We start from the raw sequence: 18,423 nt of genomic DNA, 5'->3' as shown, positions 1-18,423 counted from the left end.
GCCAACACTTTAATTTTGGCTGCTAGCCTCTAGAACTCTGAGAGACTAAATTTCTTTTGATTAATTGATTGATTTCTATGATGCTGAGTATTGAACCCAGGCCTTCTGCCACAGAGCTACATCCCCGACCCTCTTTTGCTTTAAGCCACCCAGTTAGTGACACTTTATTATGGATGCCCTAGGAAAGTAATATGCCAGCTATTACTCACATGTGACATCTCCCCACCAGGACACACCCACTGATATATCTGTCACCCATCAGTCTCCAATTATCAGTTCATACTGTCTATTCCTCTTTGTCCCAACTGCTGGCCCTTCCAAATGCTCTTTTGCACCTACACCTACACCCATGGAGGTCAGGCCCTCTGTTGCCAAACCCTCAACATCCCGTCTCCACTTGCTGCTGTTATACTAGGGTATTGCTTCCTTAGGACCTTGCATAAATACCAGTGTATGAGCACACATCTTTTCTTTCCCTAGATCCCCAAACTTGTCACAGGGTTAAGGAGGTTCTATCATTTCAACAGCTTGGGAGAAGCCATCAGAAGGAGGTACAGACAAGACCCAGGTTCCTTTGCAGGGGGACTCTATTACTTCCATTTTAACTTTCTTCTCTCTTCTTTACTTGGCAAATTTGTATTTAGTCTGCATGTGATTCAAAATATTTTCTGTTTTACACATGCAACTGGGCTTAAATAAGAAGCATCTGATATCCCTGATCTCTGGTCCCACTATTACAACTTCTGAAAAGCAGTGGCTGCCTCCTGCCAGCTCTCTAAATTGAGAAGTATCAGGATTATAAAGGAAGAAAACAGGGGCTGGGGTTGTATTTCAGTGGTAAAGCATTTGCCTAGCACATGGGAGACACTGGGTTTGACCCTCAGCCCACACAAAAATAAATAAAATAAAGGTATTGTGTCTATCTACAACCAAAAAAATTTTTTAAAAGGAAGAAAACACAAGATGCTTACCACTATATAATGTTGTAATAGCAATTTTATATTTTTAAAATCAGGCAGCTTCCTCACCTTGCACACTGGTTAGTTTTCCACTACATTAGTATGTTATAATTCATTTGTCATTCTCCTTGTGCGGTTTCCAGTGTTTCATCATAGACACCTACAGAACTCTTTCTTTTTAAAAAAATTTTTTAAAATTGTATTTGGACACAAAACCTTTATTTTATTTATTTTTATGTGGTGCTGAGGATTGAACCCAGTGCCTTGCATGTACTAGGTGAGTGCTCTACTGCTGAGCCAAAACCCCAGCCCCAACACAACTCTTTCTTTCTTGAGATTATTTTTCTTAGAACAAAATCTCCAAAAAGGAAATTATTAGGCCAGCCAGCATAAGGATTACTGTTTTTTTCTTGTTACATACTATAAAATTGTTTTCCAAAATGATTTCACAAATTTAGATTGTGAATATTAAAGCATGAATGCACCAATTTCACTAAAGCTTTTTGGGCATGGGGTATTATCAACAAATATGTTGTAAGCATTTGCCATCTGAAGCACATTGTGTTAGATGCTACAAAATACCAAAGGAGGCAATCTGAGCCTAGGAAAGTTTATATTTTAGTTGAAGAAACATGTTGTAAGCATGTAATGCGTACACTAACAGCAGTTTATTACAGGATATGATTTGGGGTATATTTCAAACCAAACCCAACCAAAAAGGGCTTTTATCCCTGACTTTCTTTTTCTTTTTAAGTTTTTGACTAGATAATCCTGTAATATAATTCAAAATCTTTGAAGTATAAAAGGATACACAGTGAGGGGCTGAGGTTGTGGATCAGTGGTAGAGTGCTTGCCTGGCATGTGGGAGACCCTGGGTTCAATCCTCAGCACTGCATATAAATAAACAAATAAATCCATTGATAATTTTAAAAATATTTAAAAAAATAAAATAAAATAAATGGGTACACAGTGTGAAAATGTTTTCTCTTATCTGGATTCTCCAGTTACCAAGTTCCCTTCCCCCCAAGAAACTAATGTTTTTGCTTTCTTACATAAATCTCCAGTAATAATTTTATGATGTGTAAATGAAAGCATACATGTGACTCTTATTATCGCTCCTATTACTCCACTATTTTTATAGAAATGGTAGCATACTTACCAGAGATCTGCAGTCACATAAGTGGTGCAGAGAACCAGGACTTAGTAGGTGGGTCAAATTGAACACAGTGGCAAGGACACTCCCAACATACAAGGCAGACTCTGAAAGGTGGCATTTGACCCTGGGATGGAGACACTTCTGCACAGCCTTCTGAATTGTTGATTGAGAGGCTGAGGGAAGTTAAAGATCAGCTGCAGTTCCTATCCTCATGGTCAGGAGGTTACATGTATATGGGCTGATCCAGTCAGGTTCTTTCTCCAGCCTCAGCTTTGTGCTGTTTAGCTAGAGAAACTTGATTTTGGTCATGGACAACCATGGCTGGCTGTGTGGGTGGACCATGTGTAGGTGAGGCACAAAACAGACAAATTTGACAGCTCATTTTCTACAACCTCTTCCAGGAATAGAAGATTGTGTAAAAAGGTGAACAAGGATGTGTCTGATCACTTGCCAAAGTCAGGAAAATAGACTAAGTCATTGGTAACAGGCTTTATCCATGATAATAAGCACACAGCAAGTTCTTCCTGTGGTAGTGATAGTGATGACTGATCTCTGAGAAGGGAGAGGCCCTGGGCCAAATGGGGCTAGGAAGGCTACCTCTAGAAGGTAGGACACACAGACATGCTTAATTTGCATTTTCATTGGACTGGCATTATCATAAAACCCTCAGCCCTACCTGTATCAGCTTGGCATTGCCATTTAGCTCTGTATTTTTATCTCCCTGCCACCTTGCATTTTTATATAGCTCACCTGACAATACTCTCTCCATTTCAGTTCTTTTTCTTATTGAATTTTCCTGGAGTGAGGATTCCACAATAGCAGGGTCCCTTTGCAAGAAAATTTAGAAACAGATGATAAGAACATTAGAAGGAAGTAATTTGATGGACATGGAAACTCAAGACCAGAGAAGTCATCTTCCAATACATTAGGAGTAGTCGAATCAGACTAGCAAGGCACCTTCCACTGGATCTATCTCATGGAACATCTGAGGCAAAATACCAAATTTCAATCTTTTTGTTTATCAATAACTTTCACCTTGCATAGAAGTCAGCAGATAAGCTTCAGGTTTTCAAACAGACTGTATTAAAACTATTTAATATTTCATTCCACAACCACTAGAATGGCTAAAATTAAAAAAAGATTGTAAACTACAAAAGATATAAGAGTAATAAGAATTTTCAAACATTGCTAATAAACATATAAATTGATCAAAATGGGGCTGGGGGGCTGGGGATGTGGCTCAAGCGGTAGCACACTCACCTGGCATACGTGCGGCCCAGGTTCAATCCTCAGCACCACATACAAACAAAAATGTTGTGTCTGACGAAAACTAAAAAATAAATATTAAAAAATTCTCTCTCTCTCTCTTTCTCTCTCTCTCTCTAAAAAAAAAAAAATGGGGCTGGGGTTGTGGCTCAGCAGTGGAGCGCTTGCCTAGCATGTGTGAGGCCCTGGGTTTGATCCTCAGCACCACATAAAAATAAATAAATAAAATAAAGATATTGTGTCAAACTATAACTAAAAAATAAATATTTTAAAAAAATAAATAAATTGATCAAAACATTTTATAAATCTGCTTAGTACCCGTTAAAGCTAAACATACACCTACCCTATGACCTAGCAATTCTAGTTGTATTTACCCAAGAGAATTAATTAAGCACATCTATCACCAAAAGACAGGCATACAAATGTTCATAGCAGGTTTATTTATAAACCTGGGAATATAAATGGGAAACCACACAAATGCCCATCATCAGAGCATGGATAACTAATGTGTGGTATAGTCATACAATTAACTACTACACAGGGGGAAAAAATGAATGAACTAATTCGCACAACTTGGTAAAACTGGTGCACATTGTGTTTATTTTTTTTTTTATTTTTTTCTTTTTTTTTCACATTGTGTTTAATGAAAGAAGTCAGATCCAAAAGTTGCACTTACTGTAGATTCAATATATTTTTATTTTTGAAAAAGCAAAAACAAAAAATATATATTAGAAGGGGAGTTACTGGATCATATGATATTTGCCCTTTTATTTCTTTTATGCATTACAATTCTTATTACACATATAGAGCACAATTTTTCATATCTTTGTATATAAAGTATCTCACGCCAATTCATGCCTTTATACATGTACTTTTTTTGCATTACAATTCTTATGACACATATATACCACAATTTTTCATATCTCTGTTTGTATATAAAGTATGTTGACACCCAATTCGAGTCTTCCAACATGTACTTTGGATAATGTAGATTTAATTTATATGAAATTCAAGAGTAGACAAAAACCACTTTATGATGATCTGCCAAGATGCTAATTATTGGAGGGAGAATGAAAGGCAGAGGTATACTGACATGAGGTAACTTCTAGAATACTGGAAATGTTCCAGATTTTGATTTGGGTGATAATTACATTACAAACATTTGTAGAAATTCATCTTAAGATGATTATTTAAGATTTGCCCATTTCAAAAATATTTGCCCATCTTGTATCTTAACATTTTTTTTTAAAGACAGAGTGAGAGAGGGAGGGAGGGAGAGAGAGAATTTTAATATTTATTTATTTTTTTAGTTTTCGGCGGACACAACATCTTTGTTTGTATGTGGTGCTGAGGATGGAACCCGGGCTGCACGCATGCCAGGCGAGTGCGCTACCGCTTGAGCCACATCCCCAGCCCAACATTTTTTAATATTTATTTTTTAGTTGTACTTGGACACAATACCTTTATTTATTTATTTTTTATGTGGTGCTGAGGATCAAACCCAACGCCTCCCATGTGCTAGGCGAGTGCTCTACCACTGAGCCCCAGCCCCAGCTCTATGCCTTAACTTTTAAAAAAGTGCCCTGTAATGAATCTGCTTTGTAGCGGAGGCAGTGCAACAAAGGTACTTTCATCATTTCAAATAATCTTAATTTTTAAATTCAAGGCTATCCAGGTTCCTGCTTTCCCTAGCTCATACCAGATAACATCAGCTTCCAACTGGTTTGCTGTTACCAATTTCTTGCCACTGACAGGCTATCTTGCTGAGCAGGTTTGATTTTATCTCCTGTGTAGCAAACTTCCTTGGTTCCCATGTGTTGGAGGATTACAGGACAAGCTCCTGCATGAAGTGAAGACTTTTCTAATCATGTCCTAGCTGTCTTTTATGATTGAGGGCAATCTCTCTTCTCCATGCCCTTATTCCCAGGCCCACAGAACCTCCCACATCTTTTCACTTTTGGACTTGTAACCACTGCCCTACCTGTGCTGTTCTGTCAATTCCTCACATTTCATGGTCCAGCTCTCAAAGATTTGCCCTTAAACTTTCAATCACAGTTCCTAGCTCTTTGTGAATTCAGTCCATTTATCATATAAAATCTTCTATATTTCATATTACCTATCCATTGAGCTAAGTGTTTTCTGGAGCTGGTGTGACTTCTCTTTATGGCTGGATTACTATACTAAGAAATAAATCACCAACAATAAAAAATTTAAAAAAAAAAAGAAATTTAAAACAAAAAAAAAAAAAAGAAAAGAAATAAATCAGAGTTAAAAAGAACCAAATTTCATTTTTTTTGGTCCCAGACTTCTAGTTTTCATAAAAATATTGCTTCATATTAAATTCTTCACTGCAGAAGAACTTGGGGATGAAAGTGGACAGGTGAGATAGATAGTTAAATAAAACATCAATTGGGCTGGGGTTGTGGCTCAGTGGTAGAGCACTTGCCTAGCATGTGTGAGGCATTGGGTTTATTCTCAGCACTGCATATAAATAAAATAAAGGTCTATTGACAACTAAAAAATATTTTTAAAAAACAAGACATAAATTAAGGCGGGTGCAGTGGTGTACACCTGTGATTCCTAGCTACTCTGGAGGCTGAGGCAGGAGGATCCCAAGTTGGAGGCCATCTAAAATAAAATTAATAGGGCTGGGGGTGTATCACAGTGGTAGAGCATCCTGGGTTGAATCCCCAGCAGAGCATAACAAAACAAAACAGACACGATCTCCTGTATTGTCCAATCGAATAGTCATCAGTTATATGCTAGCTATTTAAGTTAACTATTAAGTAAAATAAAAAAAAAATTCAACTCCTCAGTCTCCCGCCACATTCTCTAGTGTCAAAAACTTCCTGTGGTAGTGGCTCTTGTGAACACACAGTGCAATATTTTCCATCATGCAGGCAGTTTTTTTGGACAGCACCGCAAACCTCTGGTCTCTCTCCCTCTGGATAAGACCCTGTTCCCAAACCGCTTCCATAGTCTCCATTATCATTGTATACGCGTTCGTAATACTTGGGTCTTTTAACACACTGAGGTTTCCAAGCCTGCAGAGACCATCTTATCTGCCGCTGTTTCAGTGTTTGGCTTTGAAGCCCAGGCTCGCATAGGCGCTCAGTAAAGGCTGAATTAATGAATAACAGAATGGTAGGAACCTTCCAGCAATATCAGTTCCCAAGCCTTTTATCCCATGCTGACTGATCCTCTATAAGCTATGGGGCCTTTTCATTCTTAGCCTTTTTTTTTTTTTTTCCTTTTTAGGCTTAAGCGCCCTGTAGAACCGCGGAAACGCAGAGCAGCTTCAGGGAATCAGGAACAAGCGGCTTGGACTGTGTGCCAGGGTCGGCCCTTCCCACCGCCTCCTCGCCCGGCTCGCCCCGCCCCCTTCCCGTCCCTGTCCCACCCCACCCTTCCCGCCGGTAACTGCGCAGGCGCGGCCCGAGAGCTTGGGGCGTCTGGAGGCTGCCAGGCTGCGGGCGCTCGGGAGCGCGGTTGTTTGCGGCCTGCGTTCGGCCAGATCCATCCGCTCACTACCTGAAGCAGCGAGGTATAGCGAGCCGAGCCTCTCCGCTCCCTGGGCTTTATGGCCATGGAGAATCAGGTGCTGACGCCTCACGTCTACTGGGCTCAGCGACATCGCGAGCTGTATCTGCGCGTGGAGCTGAGTGACGTGCAGGTAAAAGGTCGGGTCCGGTGGCGGGAAGCGCGCGGGATCGCGGCTCCGGGTACCCGCCGGGGCCGCCGCCCCCTTTGTCCGTGTGCGTGCCGGACCTGCAGTGCGCCAGCGAGATCCGCGTAGCGGTGCGCTCACGGTGTATGGGCCTTTTTCTACGCTCACCCTCAGATCCGGGCTCCAGCGCGCGACCCGTCCCCCCCCCCCAGGGTTGCAGATGCCTTTGGGTGCTCTGTGAGCCCGGCACGGGACTCGGAGGCTACCCTGGGCTCCTTTGTTCGCGCTCAACGGCCTGGTGGAGCCCAAGCTGGAGGCCTGGCCGTCGGGGTTCGAAGTTGGCTGAGGCCCTTAGAGACGTATGATGAGCTCGTTGGGTCTGAGGTGCGTTGTGACAGTGGCTTTCTGGGCCGTGACTGGATGTCCAGCGCTGGCCTGAGAAGTCCAGTCAGGCCCTTCAGACATTCTCAAGATTCCCCACCTTCTGGGAGGCGCACACCCCTCCTTTACCGTTCAGTGATGGAAATCATAATTTTAAAATTTGCAAGACCTCGAGAAAGTGATCCCCTCGCTCTTTTTTGAAGCCTGTGAATTTAGGTTTGCTAAGTTGCGTAGAGAACATAAAGATTATCTTAAGTTACATTAAGCATTTACGTTTGATCTCTTTGACTCCTTAATGTGAGCAAGCCAAAGCCCCCTGTTAGTGAAGAATCCAGGGCTTGTGAACCCCTACATCTCTAAACAAACCATCCAGGGTTCAGTTCTTTAAGGAACTGGAGTTTTCGATCTGGAATGTTCTTTCTACAGTCATCATTAATCCCAATCTCTTTGACATCTATGGCACTTCTCTTAAAATTTTTTTTTTTTAGTTGTAGATAGACGAATACCTTTATTTATTTATTTTTATGTGGTGCTGTGAATCCAACCCAGTGCCTCACAAGTATTAGGTAAGCGCTGTACTACTGAGCCACAACCCGGTCCCCTTGATGGTACTTTGTAACCCCATTCCCTCCATTGAGCTCTCTTCCTCTGAATCAGGCTTTTTTTTTTTTTGATCTGTCAGTTCGCCTGGCATGTTGTCTTGCAAAGTGTAGGTGCTTTCTGAGTGTTGAAGTGAATTTGTTGAATTTAATCCTTGATTGTGGAACATAAACCTGTTTTCCTCTTGAAAGATGAACATAATGCTTGTCAGAATGCCTTTAAGTAGGCTATGGCATTGCATGGTGTGTCATTTAATATGTTCAACCAAACTGAATTATATTTTTCCATCTGAGGGTGAATAAATATTATGTGCTGTCTTCCTCTACTCTGCTTTAAGGTGTTTACTGAAGTAGAAAAAATAAAATCTTTTGTAGATGAGGATCAAAGTTCTCAACTAGAGAGTTCTTCCAACAATCAATTAAAAAAGTACAGAACGTGTGTTATGATAGTCCCTCTAAGTATTCATTAAGCAGTATGTAAACCAAATTAAATAAACTCAGGCCCTGTTCTCTCTAAATGCATATTATGGCATGTTTTTGAATCCACAAGAAAAAAGATATTTTTAAAGGGAAGGGGTGATGACAGAAAGAAATGGAAATTAGTGAGACAAATGAAAAAAATGCACCATACTTATAATTTTCTTGAAAGATCTAAACCTCTTAGTTAAGTAACATGAACAGGTGTTAATCATAGTTGATATATTTAGAAGTTTAGAGTTACATGTTTGAAATATATAACAGTGAAAAAACACGAAGTTGTAGAAAAGTGTATTCTTTTTTTTTTTTTTGAGAATTAAATCTTTTTTTTTTTTTTAATTTTTTTTGGGAAAAAAGTCTTTTTTTCCCCCAGTTTTTTTTTTATTTATTTTTTAATGGACTTTCACATCTGTGATTCTGAAGCATTCGTTTCAACTACCATTAGTTTAAAAACAACATGTTAATCCCATTCATAAAAGAAATCCTCTACCATGTATAAGATATTACAGATTTACAAAGATAAGTTGGATAGACTTTGACTTTTTCAAGGCACTCTATCTAGAAGGAAGCATGTTATCATATAAAAGCAGAAAGGTTTGTTCATGGGTTTGTTGGTAGAATTGGAGTTGGATGTTGAACCAGGTTCTTACTGTTAAAATGTTTTTTTTTTTTTTTAAACCTCTTTCATTTAGTTAGTTTCAGAAGTGAGATGTATTCTTATCCAGCTGATACTGGGAGAACTTTCCAGAAAGAGAAAGGGTATAGATTTTCAGATACTTGTACTTCTGACATACTGTGTCAATGCCCTGCAGTCAAAGAATACTAGGAATGCACCTGTGTTTAAACAAGTTGGGTTTATTATTACTCCTGGCAGCAAGGGAGAGCACACACCATGAGGAATGGTGTGTCTCATTAACAGTATATTAGAACTGATTGTAGAATTTGGGCTTCTGTGATTTGGGGCTGGTTTAAGGAAGTGGGGGTTCAATATAGATTAAATGCTGTCATAGGGGCATTTCTGTGGCTGGGCATCTGAATAATTCTTATCTGTAAGAAGGAAAATCTAGCCCAAGAATAAAACATGTATATTGCAGAGAAGTAGGACTCCATTCAGCCGAGAGAGAGGATATTTGATATTTTGTGGGTGGCATAGTGACCACGTGTTCGTCTGTGCTTATGAAAAATTTAAGAAATGGTCTTTGTCTCATCAGGTTTTCAGAGTAATCTTGTCTGAGATTGGTATTCTGTGAGATAGTTTGTGTCTGATAAGAGAATGATTTGGTCTAGCTGGAAGAGGCCTGCTTCCGAATGTCAAGGACTGCCCTTTTTATAAAATTTATTAATTGATTGCTCCATGCAGGGGCTGTTGAAACCAGTGGTTCTGGCTCATGATGAAGTACTTCATTTATTTGTTCAATCAAAACCATTTATGGTACCTGTGGGAGGTGATTTGAGTTATTACCTCCCTGGCTGGGTGAGAGGCGCTTAGATGCAACTGTGTGAGAGCCTTCCCCACCCTGTCCCAGGTATGAGGGCTTGTCCGTGTGGATTTTTTGTGCCTGGCCACTGACCCTGACCTTGGACTGCTGCCCCCCTCAACCTTCATTGAATGGGATTTTCCCTTGAATTTTTTGTTTCCCAATAAAAGCTCACTCTCTGGCATGCTTTCCCTCTCTCGCTAGCCTCTTCTGTAAACTTCGCCACCACATTAGGTGGCTAGAGGCGGGAGCTAAGAGAAGCCGTCTCCGGAGCTGGGAATTAAAGGTAATGAGAGTATGTCTCTTTAATTTTAAAACTCACTAGTAAAATTCTATGCTTCGAACCTTCTTTTATGAAGCTCGTGCGCTGGTCGCGCGGCAGAGGAACCTATTCTTGTCTGTCATTAAGGTAGGTGCTGGGTTCTTAGATAGTTCTCTAATGCCTCCTGCTATCTGTAGTGTGTCACATAACTCTAGTTCTAAAGGACTGAATACTACTTTGGGGTATCAGCTCTGTGCCTTTTCTGCTGAGACACACAACTGTCCAGTTGTCACATCCTCTTCTGTCCATGGAGCTGCAGGGTTAATGACTGATGAGAAACCACTGATGATGTGCATGAGTGTGGACAGTAACCACTTAAATATTGTCATTGTCTGTGCTTGAAATGAGTAGTTAGTAAAGAGGTAGCAGGGGCAGCATTACTTTCAGAGTAGAGTTTATATTCAAGGGAAGCATAATGGACAGGTTTGTTTCCACATCCAAAGCTGTTGAAATATTTGCTCATTTATCAAGGCCTTTGTTTGTTTTAGTTGTATGTGGACAAAGTGCATAGCCCTGGGAGCCATTTGACAGAAACTATTCTTGCCTACATCTAACAGGGAGTCTGGTGGAAAAAGTGGTAACTGCAGGCATGAGATTGGGTCCTTGCTCTTCACTTGCTATCTGGTGACCATAGATAATGCACTTAACCTTTGTGAACCTCAGTCTCTTCATTCAAATAAAAGTGAGTGTTAACACCCAATTCACAGGACTCTTTTGAAGTTGAATTGGATAATGGATTTGAAAGTGTTTTGTAAATTCTAGTGTGCTATTCAAGTGTGAGGGATTAGTCTAATTGTGATACTAAGCCTTAGATGAGAGGGCCAGACACTAAGAACAATGCAACAGAATAGTCTATTAGCAGACCTATCTATACATGAGAAATTGTACGACCAAAATGACCTTGCACATTAAGGGAAAAGCCCTTTGGGAAATTGGACTGGAAGAATTGGTCATCCAAATGGCAAAAAAATAAAATAAGATCCTGCCTTAAGCTATACACAAAAAATCAGTTTCAGGTGACTTGAATGCATGAAGAAAGACTACTAAAATATGGGAGACTATCTTTGTGATATTGGATCAGGGAAAAGTGTCTTTAAACCCTAAAGATAAAGATTGACAAATAAGACCAACTAGAAGAAGATATTTGCAGCATATATAACTGACAAATGACTATTTAAAGAACACCTACAGATGAGTAAGAAAATGATGTATTTATTTAGAAAAAAAGAGCAGATTATATAAACAGTTCAGAGTAAAAGGGTACATGAAGAGTCAATAAACCTGAAAAAAGTTATAATCAGACAGGTAATTAAAATCATAGGATACTGTGTTCTTTCTTTCTTTCTTTCTTTCTTTCTTTCTTTCTTTCTGGTGCTGGGGATTGAACCCACGATTACTATTATTTCTTACATTAGATTTGGAAAAATGAGAAAGTCTGACATTGCTAACTGTGAGGATATTTAGTGTTGAAACTTTTTTATACGGTTGGTATGATGGGAGTATTTATTGAAATAATTGATTTGGAGAATAGTTTGGCTCTCTCTAGTCAAGTTGAAGATGTACATATCCTTATGACTTGGAAGTTTGCCCCTTAGAGAAGTTCTTACACGTATGCACAAGTAGATAGAATGTTGGTTGCAACACAGAATTGAAAACAGCCTCAATTTTTATCAATAGGAGAAGGGATAAATTGTGGTACGTTTGCACAGTGGCGCACTATACAACAGCTAAAATGAATGAAATGGATCCACCTATCTATACAGTTAAAGCTTTTAAATAGCTCAAAAAGCAAGTTGAAGACTAATATAAGCGGTATGAAACTATTTATGTAAACATATAATGCTGTTATATAATACCTATATCTAAGTACTAGATATCTTTATGAATATTCAACATGTTATTAAGTGAATAAAGAAATAGAGTGGGGATGATAAACTCCAGTTCTAAAATAATGATAACTTGCAAGGATGGGATGTATTAGAGGGAGAGAGGGCAGTTGTTACGGTTTAGATGTGGTGTCCCCAAAAGCTCACTTGTGAGATAGTGCAAGGTTTGGAGGAGAGTTGATTGGGTTATAGCCTTAAACCTGATCAGTGAATTAATCCCTGGTGGGATTAAGTGAGTGATGATTGGAGGCCGGTGGGGTGTGGCTGGAGGAAGTGGTTCATTGGGGGCATGGCTATGTGTATATATTTTGTATTTGGAGAGTGGAGTCTTTCTCTGCTTTCTCATCTTCATGTGAGTTGCTTCCCTCTGCCACACTCTTCTGCCATGTTGTTCTGCCTCACCTCGAGCCCTGAGGAATGAAGCCTCTGTGGATTGAGGCCTCTGAAATCATGAGCCACCAAATAAACCTTTCTTTCTCTACAGTTGTTCTGGTTAGGTTCTTTCATCATAGCAGTGAAAAAAAACTGACTAAAACAGCAGTAATTGTGTAACTGCATTCATAACTCAATTTTTTAAAAACTGAGTCAAATAAAGCAAAATATTGATGGATAATAGGTATGGTGATGTTTGTTATATTTTTCAGTGTTTGATTGCTTAAAAATTTTATAATAAAAATTCAATAAATCAAAATTGTTTATAACCACAGTACAGAAAAACTCAAAGCAGTGAACTAATTTGGTAACTATTGAGCATTCACAATGATTCAGATGCAGGACTTAGTACTAGAAATTCAGTGGTGACCAGCACATCTAAAGATACTATCTTCAGGTTGAGGGAGATAGACAATAGATAAATTAATAAATAATTACCTGGTAGAGACTATTTTAAATAGAGTGGTCAGGGGAGGCTTCATTGAGGAGGTGATGTTTCAGGTAAGTGAAGCTTGAATGAGTTAGGCAGAAAGGTGGGGGATGGGACTGGGTATGTAGTTCAGTGAAAGACAAGCCCAGGGTTCAATCCCCTGCATCACAAAGAAAAAAAGAAATTTGGGGGTAGAACATTCCAACAAGAGTACAGACTTAAAAGCAGGCCAGAGCTTGGTCAGTTCCAGGAACAGAAAGGATATTAGTATGTTTGTAGTGTCGTAAGTGAGCAATATGTTAGAGGGAGATGAGGTTGGAGGGATTTGCAAGATGTAGGTCATGTAGAGTGTTGTTGCCATGGTAAGGAGCTTGCGATTCATTGTAAAAGCAATGGGAAACTATTAAAGAGTTTTAAGTAGAAGGGTCACTTCTTAGGATTTGTGTTTTAGAAAAGATTATTTGGGATGCTCTGTGGATTATAAAGAGAAGTGAAATCTGGAAGACCATTTAGAGAGGTTGCTGTAGTAGTATGGGTAAAAGGTAGGGTGGCTTTTTCTTATAGTGACAGTGAAGAGGACTTTAGAGATGGAGAGAGCCATGGACAGATTTGGAGATATATTGGAGAGAAATATATAATCTATTAGGCCTTAATAGATTTCCTGTAGGAGAGAGAGAGGAAAAGAACCAGGGTTGGGTGCTGGAGATCTTACACATTTAGAAGTTGAGCAGAGGAGAAAGAATTAGCAAAAAAACAGTGAAGAAAAAGCCTATGTGGCATAAAATCCAAGATAGTGTCCTGTGATGTTCTAGAAGCCAGGAGAGAAGAGCATTTCAATGGGGTGGTCAGCTGTGTCCAGCTGCTTTTTTTTTTTTTTCAATTTTTTTTTCTAGTTGTAGGTGGACAGAATGCCTTTATTTTATTTGTTTATTTTCATGTGGTGCTGAGGATCAAACCCAGTGCCTCACACATGCTAGGTAAGCACTGTACCACTGAGCCACAATCCCAGCCCTCCAGCTGCTTTTGATAAGTTGAGTAAGATGAGGTTAGATATGTGTCAAGGGGATTTAGCAATGCATAGGTTATTGGTGATCTTGCCGATAACAGTTTCAGTGGAGTGGTGGGTGGTGGGCATGGAGACTAGGTCAGAATGTATTTAAAAGTAAACTTATGTGTTTGTCTACCATGAGCAGGGCCCTGGTTCAATCCTCAGCACCACAGTATATAAATAAAATAAATATTACAAGTAAATTTGTGGTAAGGAAGAAGAGATAAAAGTTGATTACCTTTAAAGATATTTTTCTTGGGGAAAAGAGAGGAGCAGAGAAATCGGTAACATAGATAGCATTCTGATTTAGAAGAGAAAGGTCACCATGGCCAAAGAAGGCATTCTTTTTAAAGATTGCAGGCCTTGAGCTGTGTTTTTTAGTATAGGATGAATTTGAATCAAAAAAGGGGTGTTTGGACTGCGGATATAGCTCAGTTGGTAGAATGCTTGCCTTGGATGCACGAGGCCTTGGGTTCACCCCCACCCCCCTCACACACCAAAAAAGTGGTAGACTGGGTGTGGTGGCCTGAACCTGTAGTCCCAGCAACTTGGGAAGTGGAGGCAGGAGGATCTCAAGTTGGAGTCCAGTCTTAGCAACTTTGCGAGGCTCTCTCTCAAAATAAAAACTGAAAAGGACTGGGGATATAGCTCAGTGATAAAGCCGCCCTGGGTTCAATCTCCAGTATCCCCCCTGAAAAGAGGCGGGGATTAGAAGAGGATATATACTGGATCTACATTCAATTGAGTATTATTCAGATATTAAAAGAATGAGTAAGATGTCTGTGAACTGGTAAGGATTGATTTAGGTGGAAAGAAGCAAGATGAGAAGAATGTATATTGTATGCTACCTTTTGTGTAAAAACAGGGATTTAAAAACAGATGAATATATTTGCTTATTATTGCAAAATACACATAGATATAGGGAACAGATAGACTAGAAATTAATGAAAGGTGAGAAGTAGAAGTGTAGTAGCGGAGAATGGGTTTGGGATAGGACTTCTTTTTCTTAAAATTTATCTTTTAATTTTAGGTGGGCACAATATCTTTATTTTTTATTTTTATGTGGTGCTAAGGATTGAACCCAGTGCCTTATGCATGCTAGGCGAGCACTCTACCACTGAGCCACAACCCCAGCCCTGGGATAGGACTTCTGAGGAGACTTGTTAAATGAAGTTTGGCTTTTGAACAATGAATATTTTACATATTCAGATAAAATTTGATAAAAAAGAAAATCTTGAAATTAAATACAATCAAAAGAACCCGACTGTATATCTATTTATTAACATATACCAACAAATTAATGTAAGTAAATTTGAACACAGTACTATTTCTTTAGTAGACTATGGGCTAAGGATGAGAGAAAGAAGAAAGAAAGAAAGAACCTGCAAATAGTTGTTATAATTATGGTTAGTAAAATGTTGATATTCTAATTCTGAAACTTTTTTAGCCTAAAACAAATAAGTAGATGTGTTAATGTTTTTAGGCACAAAGATTTTTACTATAAAAAATGCAAATATGAAAAAATTGTAAGGAGAAGCTCTGTAGTAGTAAATTTGAATTGGAAATTTCAGTGTGACATCATGATTTTAAAATTCCTGGCTAGATCACTAAAAGATGAACATTGAGTACATCTCAGTACATCCAGACAGTGGCTCCTAAATTATTATTCCCCTGGCTCTTTGAAGAAGTGACCAATAATTCCAAGTCTGTGACAAGAAAAGTCCAACATCCTTAAAGGGAATAAGGTCATGTCAGAATGACCCGGCACCTGTTTGAAGGGATTTCCACTGGCCAAATTTGTGACAATTTGAACATCAAAAAAGACCAAGAATGGTAACAGATTTTGGCAGAGGAGATTGAAAATGAAAATCCATCCTTTTTTTTCCAGCTAGGAAAAATACAGTAATTTATGTGTAATGTTTCTGCACAGAGAAGCTCTTTAGATATTCAGTACATGTTTTTTGGAGGACTGGTTACCTAAGGAACCTCTGCCTATCAGATACTAAAATTTCAGGTTCCTATAGAAGGAAAGCTGATTTTCACCAGAATCACATAGTTTGTAGGCAAAGTCTAGGCATAGGAAACCACTTTGTTCGTTAGGCAATGTAGGAAGCCGCATTTCCAGATGCCAGCCAGAGGCTGATCTTAGAAGCAGGCACTTTGGAAGATTGCAGTTTTAGACCTGCTATATTAACTCGTCTGTGCACAAACTAATCACACCCAAGCAAAGATAAATACTAATAATTAGAATGAGAATTGAAACCCTCTGTCTAAAGGGTTAGGTAGCAGGTAGTTCACTGAACTCTTTGTATCATGCCAAAGATTATGAAAATGGGTGAATTGATTTAATTCAGTCTCTAAACAGTTATTGAAGTATTAAGAGATATAGAAGTCATTAAGAGTTTCATTCGTCAAGGAACTCAAGTTTAGAGGAGTAGATAAGCCAGTAAAAAATAAAGAACAGTGTAATAACTATTGTAATAAGTGCAAAAGCAAAGTTGTTAGGAAACTGTTGTTTGATGTTGGAGGTGAGGAGGAGGAAAGAGGGATTAACATTTGACCTGGGCTTTGGAAGATAGTGTCCAGTCAGGCATGGTGGCACACGCCTGTAGTCTCCAAAACTCAGAAAGAGTAAGGCAGAAGAATTACAAATTCCAGACCAGCCTTAGCAAACCCTAAGCAATTAAGCAAGATTCTCAAAATAAAAAAGGGGTGGGGATGAGCTCAGTGGTAGAGTGTCACTGGGTTTAACGCCTATTGTATTGGGGGGGTATGGTGCGAAGGGCCAGTTGCTACAAATTTGAAAATAAATGATAGAAGTAAACAAAAAATGACATAACTAGCTGGGTGTGGTGGCACACGTCTGTAATCCCAGTGGCTCAGGAGGCTGAGTCAGGAGGATTGCAAGTTCAAATCCAGCTTCATTAATGGCAAGGTGCCAAGCAACTCAGTGAGACCCTGTCTCTAAATAAAATATGAAACAGTGCTGGGGATGTGGCAAAGTGGTTGAGTGCCCCTGAGTTTAATCCTGGGTACCAGAATAATAAATAAAATAAAATCAGATAAAATAAAAAAGACATAACTAAGATATGAACCCAGGTCTAGCTCACATCAAAGCCATCTTTCACCTGTTCCCTATCCACTTCTTTTTTTTTATAAGAAAAAGCATTTCTTTTCTAGTAAAAGATGGGCTAGGCTATACAAATTAGTCTTTCTGTTACAAACAACTGAAAAGTGTTGAATAAGAACATTGAAAAGTAGGGCTGGGGTTGTGGCTCAGTGGTAGAGCACTCACCTAGCAAGTGCAAGGCATTAGGTTTGAGCCCCAACATCACATAAAATAAATAAATAAAATAAAGATATTGTGTCCAACTAAAACTTAAAAAAAAAATTGCAAAGTAAACAAGGTAAAAATGAAATTGGGAACTTAGGTAAGATAAACATTGCAACTACTTTTGGCTTGAGAATATTTGCTCTAAGTGAACTTGAACTTTGGTTTTGTCAGTTCAACATAGTGGTGCAGTGGTTTATAAATAAGAGCAAAGCTAAAGACTTATCAAAGATGTGACAAATAATAGGAAATCTTCCCCATAAAGGGTACTTCAGAAGACTACGCTTAGGATTAACTAGATAGAAGTAAACCTATACTATCTCCGTGTCCCCCACAGCTTTAGCACTGAGCAAAATAGAGGAAAAGGTCCCTGAGAAGTTACAGGGGTTACGTGGCTCTTAAAAGTTATGCAGCCCAAATTCACAAAATTTAGAAGATCCAAAACCCCTCAAGCCATGAATTTCTTTTAAATTGGTCTCAACCAGTAGGGCCCCTCTGCTCCTGGTAAAAGCAAATGTAGTCACTCTGGTGTGGCTGTGCTCAAGTGTTCCCCACTGAGCCTTCATTCCCCCCCTTTTTCTGACTTGGCTATACACAAGTCAGCTCCCACTGCCCATTAGCATAGTCCCTCTCCAGGCTTCTTTCTATCCTGGTGGTTTCCTTTGATGAATGAAGGAGCTTAAAGAGCCGAACCTTACCTAGGAGAAAATCAAGTGATCTTGAATTAGAGATAAGAGATGAGTTGCTTCTCTTTCATTGAAAAAAGTATTAAGTAATTTCCCTTTAAATTATGCTGCTGAAGTCTGGTATCGCTATACCGCCTGATTCACACTTCCTGCTTAGCATTGTTTTTGCTATTCTGGGTCTTTTATTTTTCCATATGAATTTCATGATTGCTTTCTCTATTTCTACAAGAAATGCCGTTGGGATTTTGATTGGCATTGCATTAAACCTATAGAGAACTTTTGGTAATATCGCCATTTTGATGATG

The 18,423-nt window shown here is 39.1% G+C and overlaps 1 protein-coding gene across 2 annotated transcripts in view; it reads left to right on the top strand.

Annotated features, from left to right (window-relative positions):
* The first annotated feature begins 6,795 nt into the window (after window positions 1–6,795).
* Hacd3 (3-hydroxyacyl-CoA dehydratase 3) overlaps window positions 6,796–18,423 on the top strand; it is a 35,407-nt gene continuing 23,779 nt past the window's right edge. Inside the window, exon 1 of one of the 2 annotated variants that reach the window (XM_015480527.2) lies at window positions 6,796–7,054. In XM_015480527.2, the coding sequence (XP_015336013.1) occupies window positions 6,962–7,054 (93 nt within the window). In that variant the 5' untranslated portion in view covers window positions 6,796–6,961. Of the gene's footprint in view, window positions 7,055–10,302; window positions 10,393–18,423 lie in introns of those variants that run through there. The other variant, XM_048793469.1, reaches the window with a different exon arrangement.

The sequence above is a fragment of the Marmota marmota genome, unplaced genomic scaffold (assembly GCF_001458135.2).
Source record: "Marmota marmota marmota unplaced genomic scaffold, marMar, whole genome shotgun sequence".
Classification (NCBI taxonomy): domain Eukaryota; kingdom Metazoa; phylum Chordata; class Mammalia; order Rodentia; family Sciuridae; genus Marmota; species Marmota marmota.
This window is presented reverse-complemented; position numbering and strand designations above follow the sequence as displayed.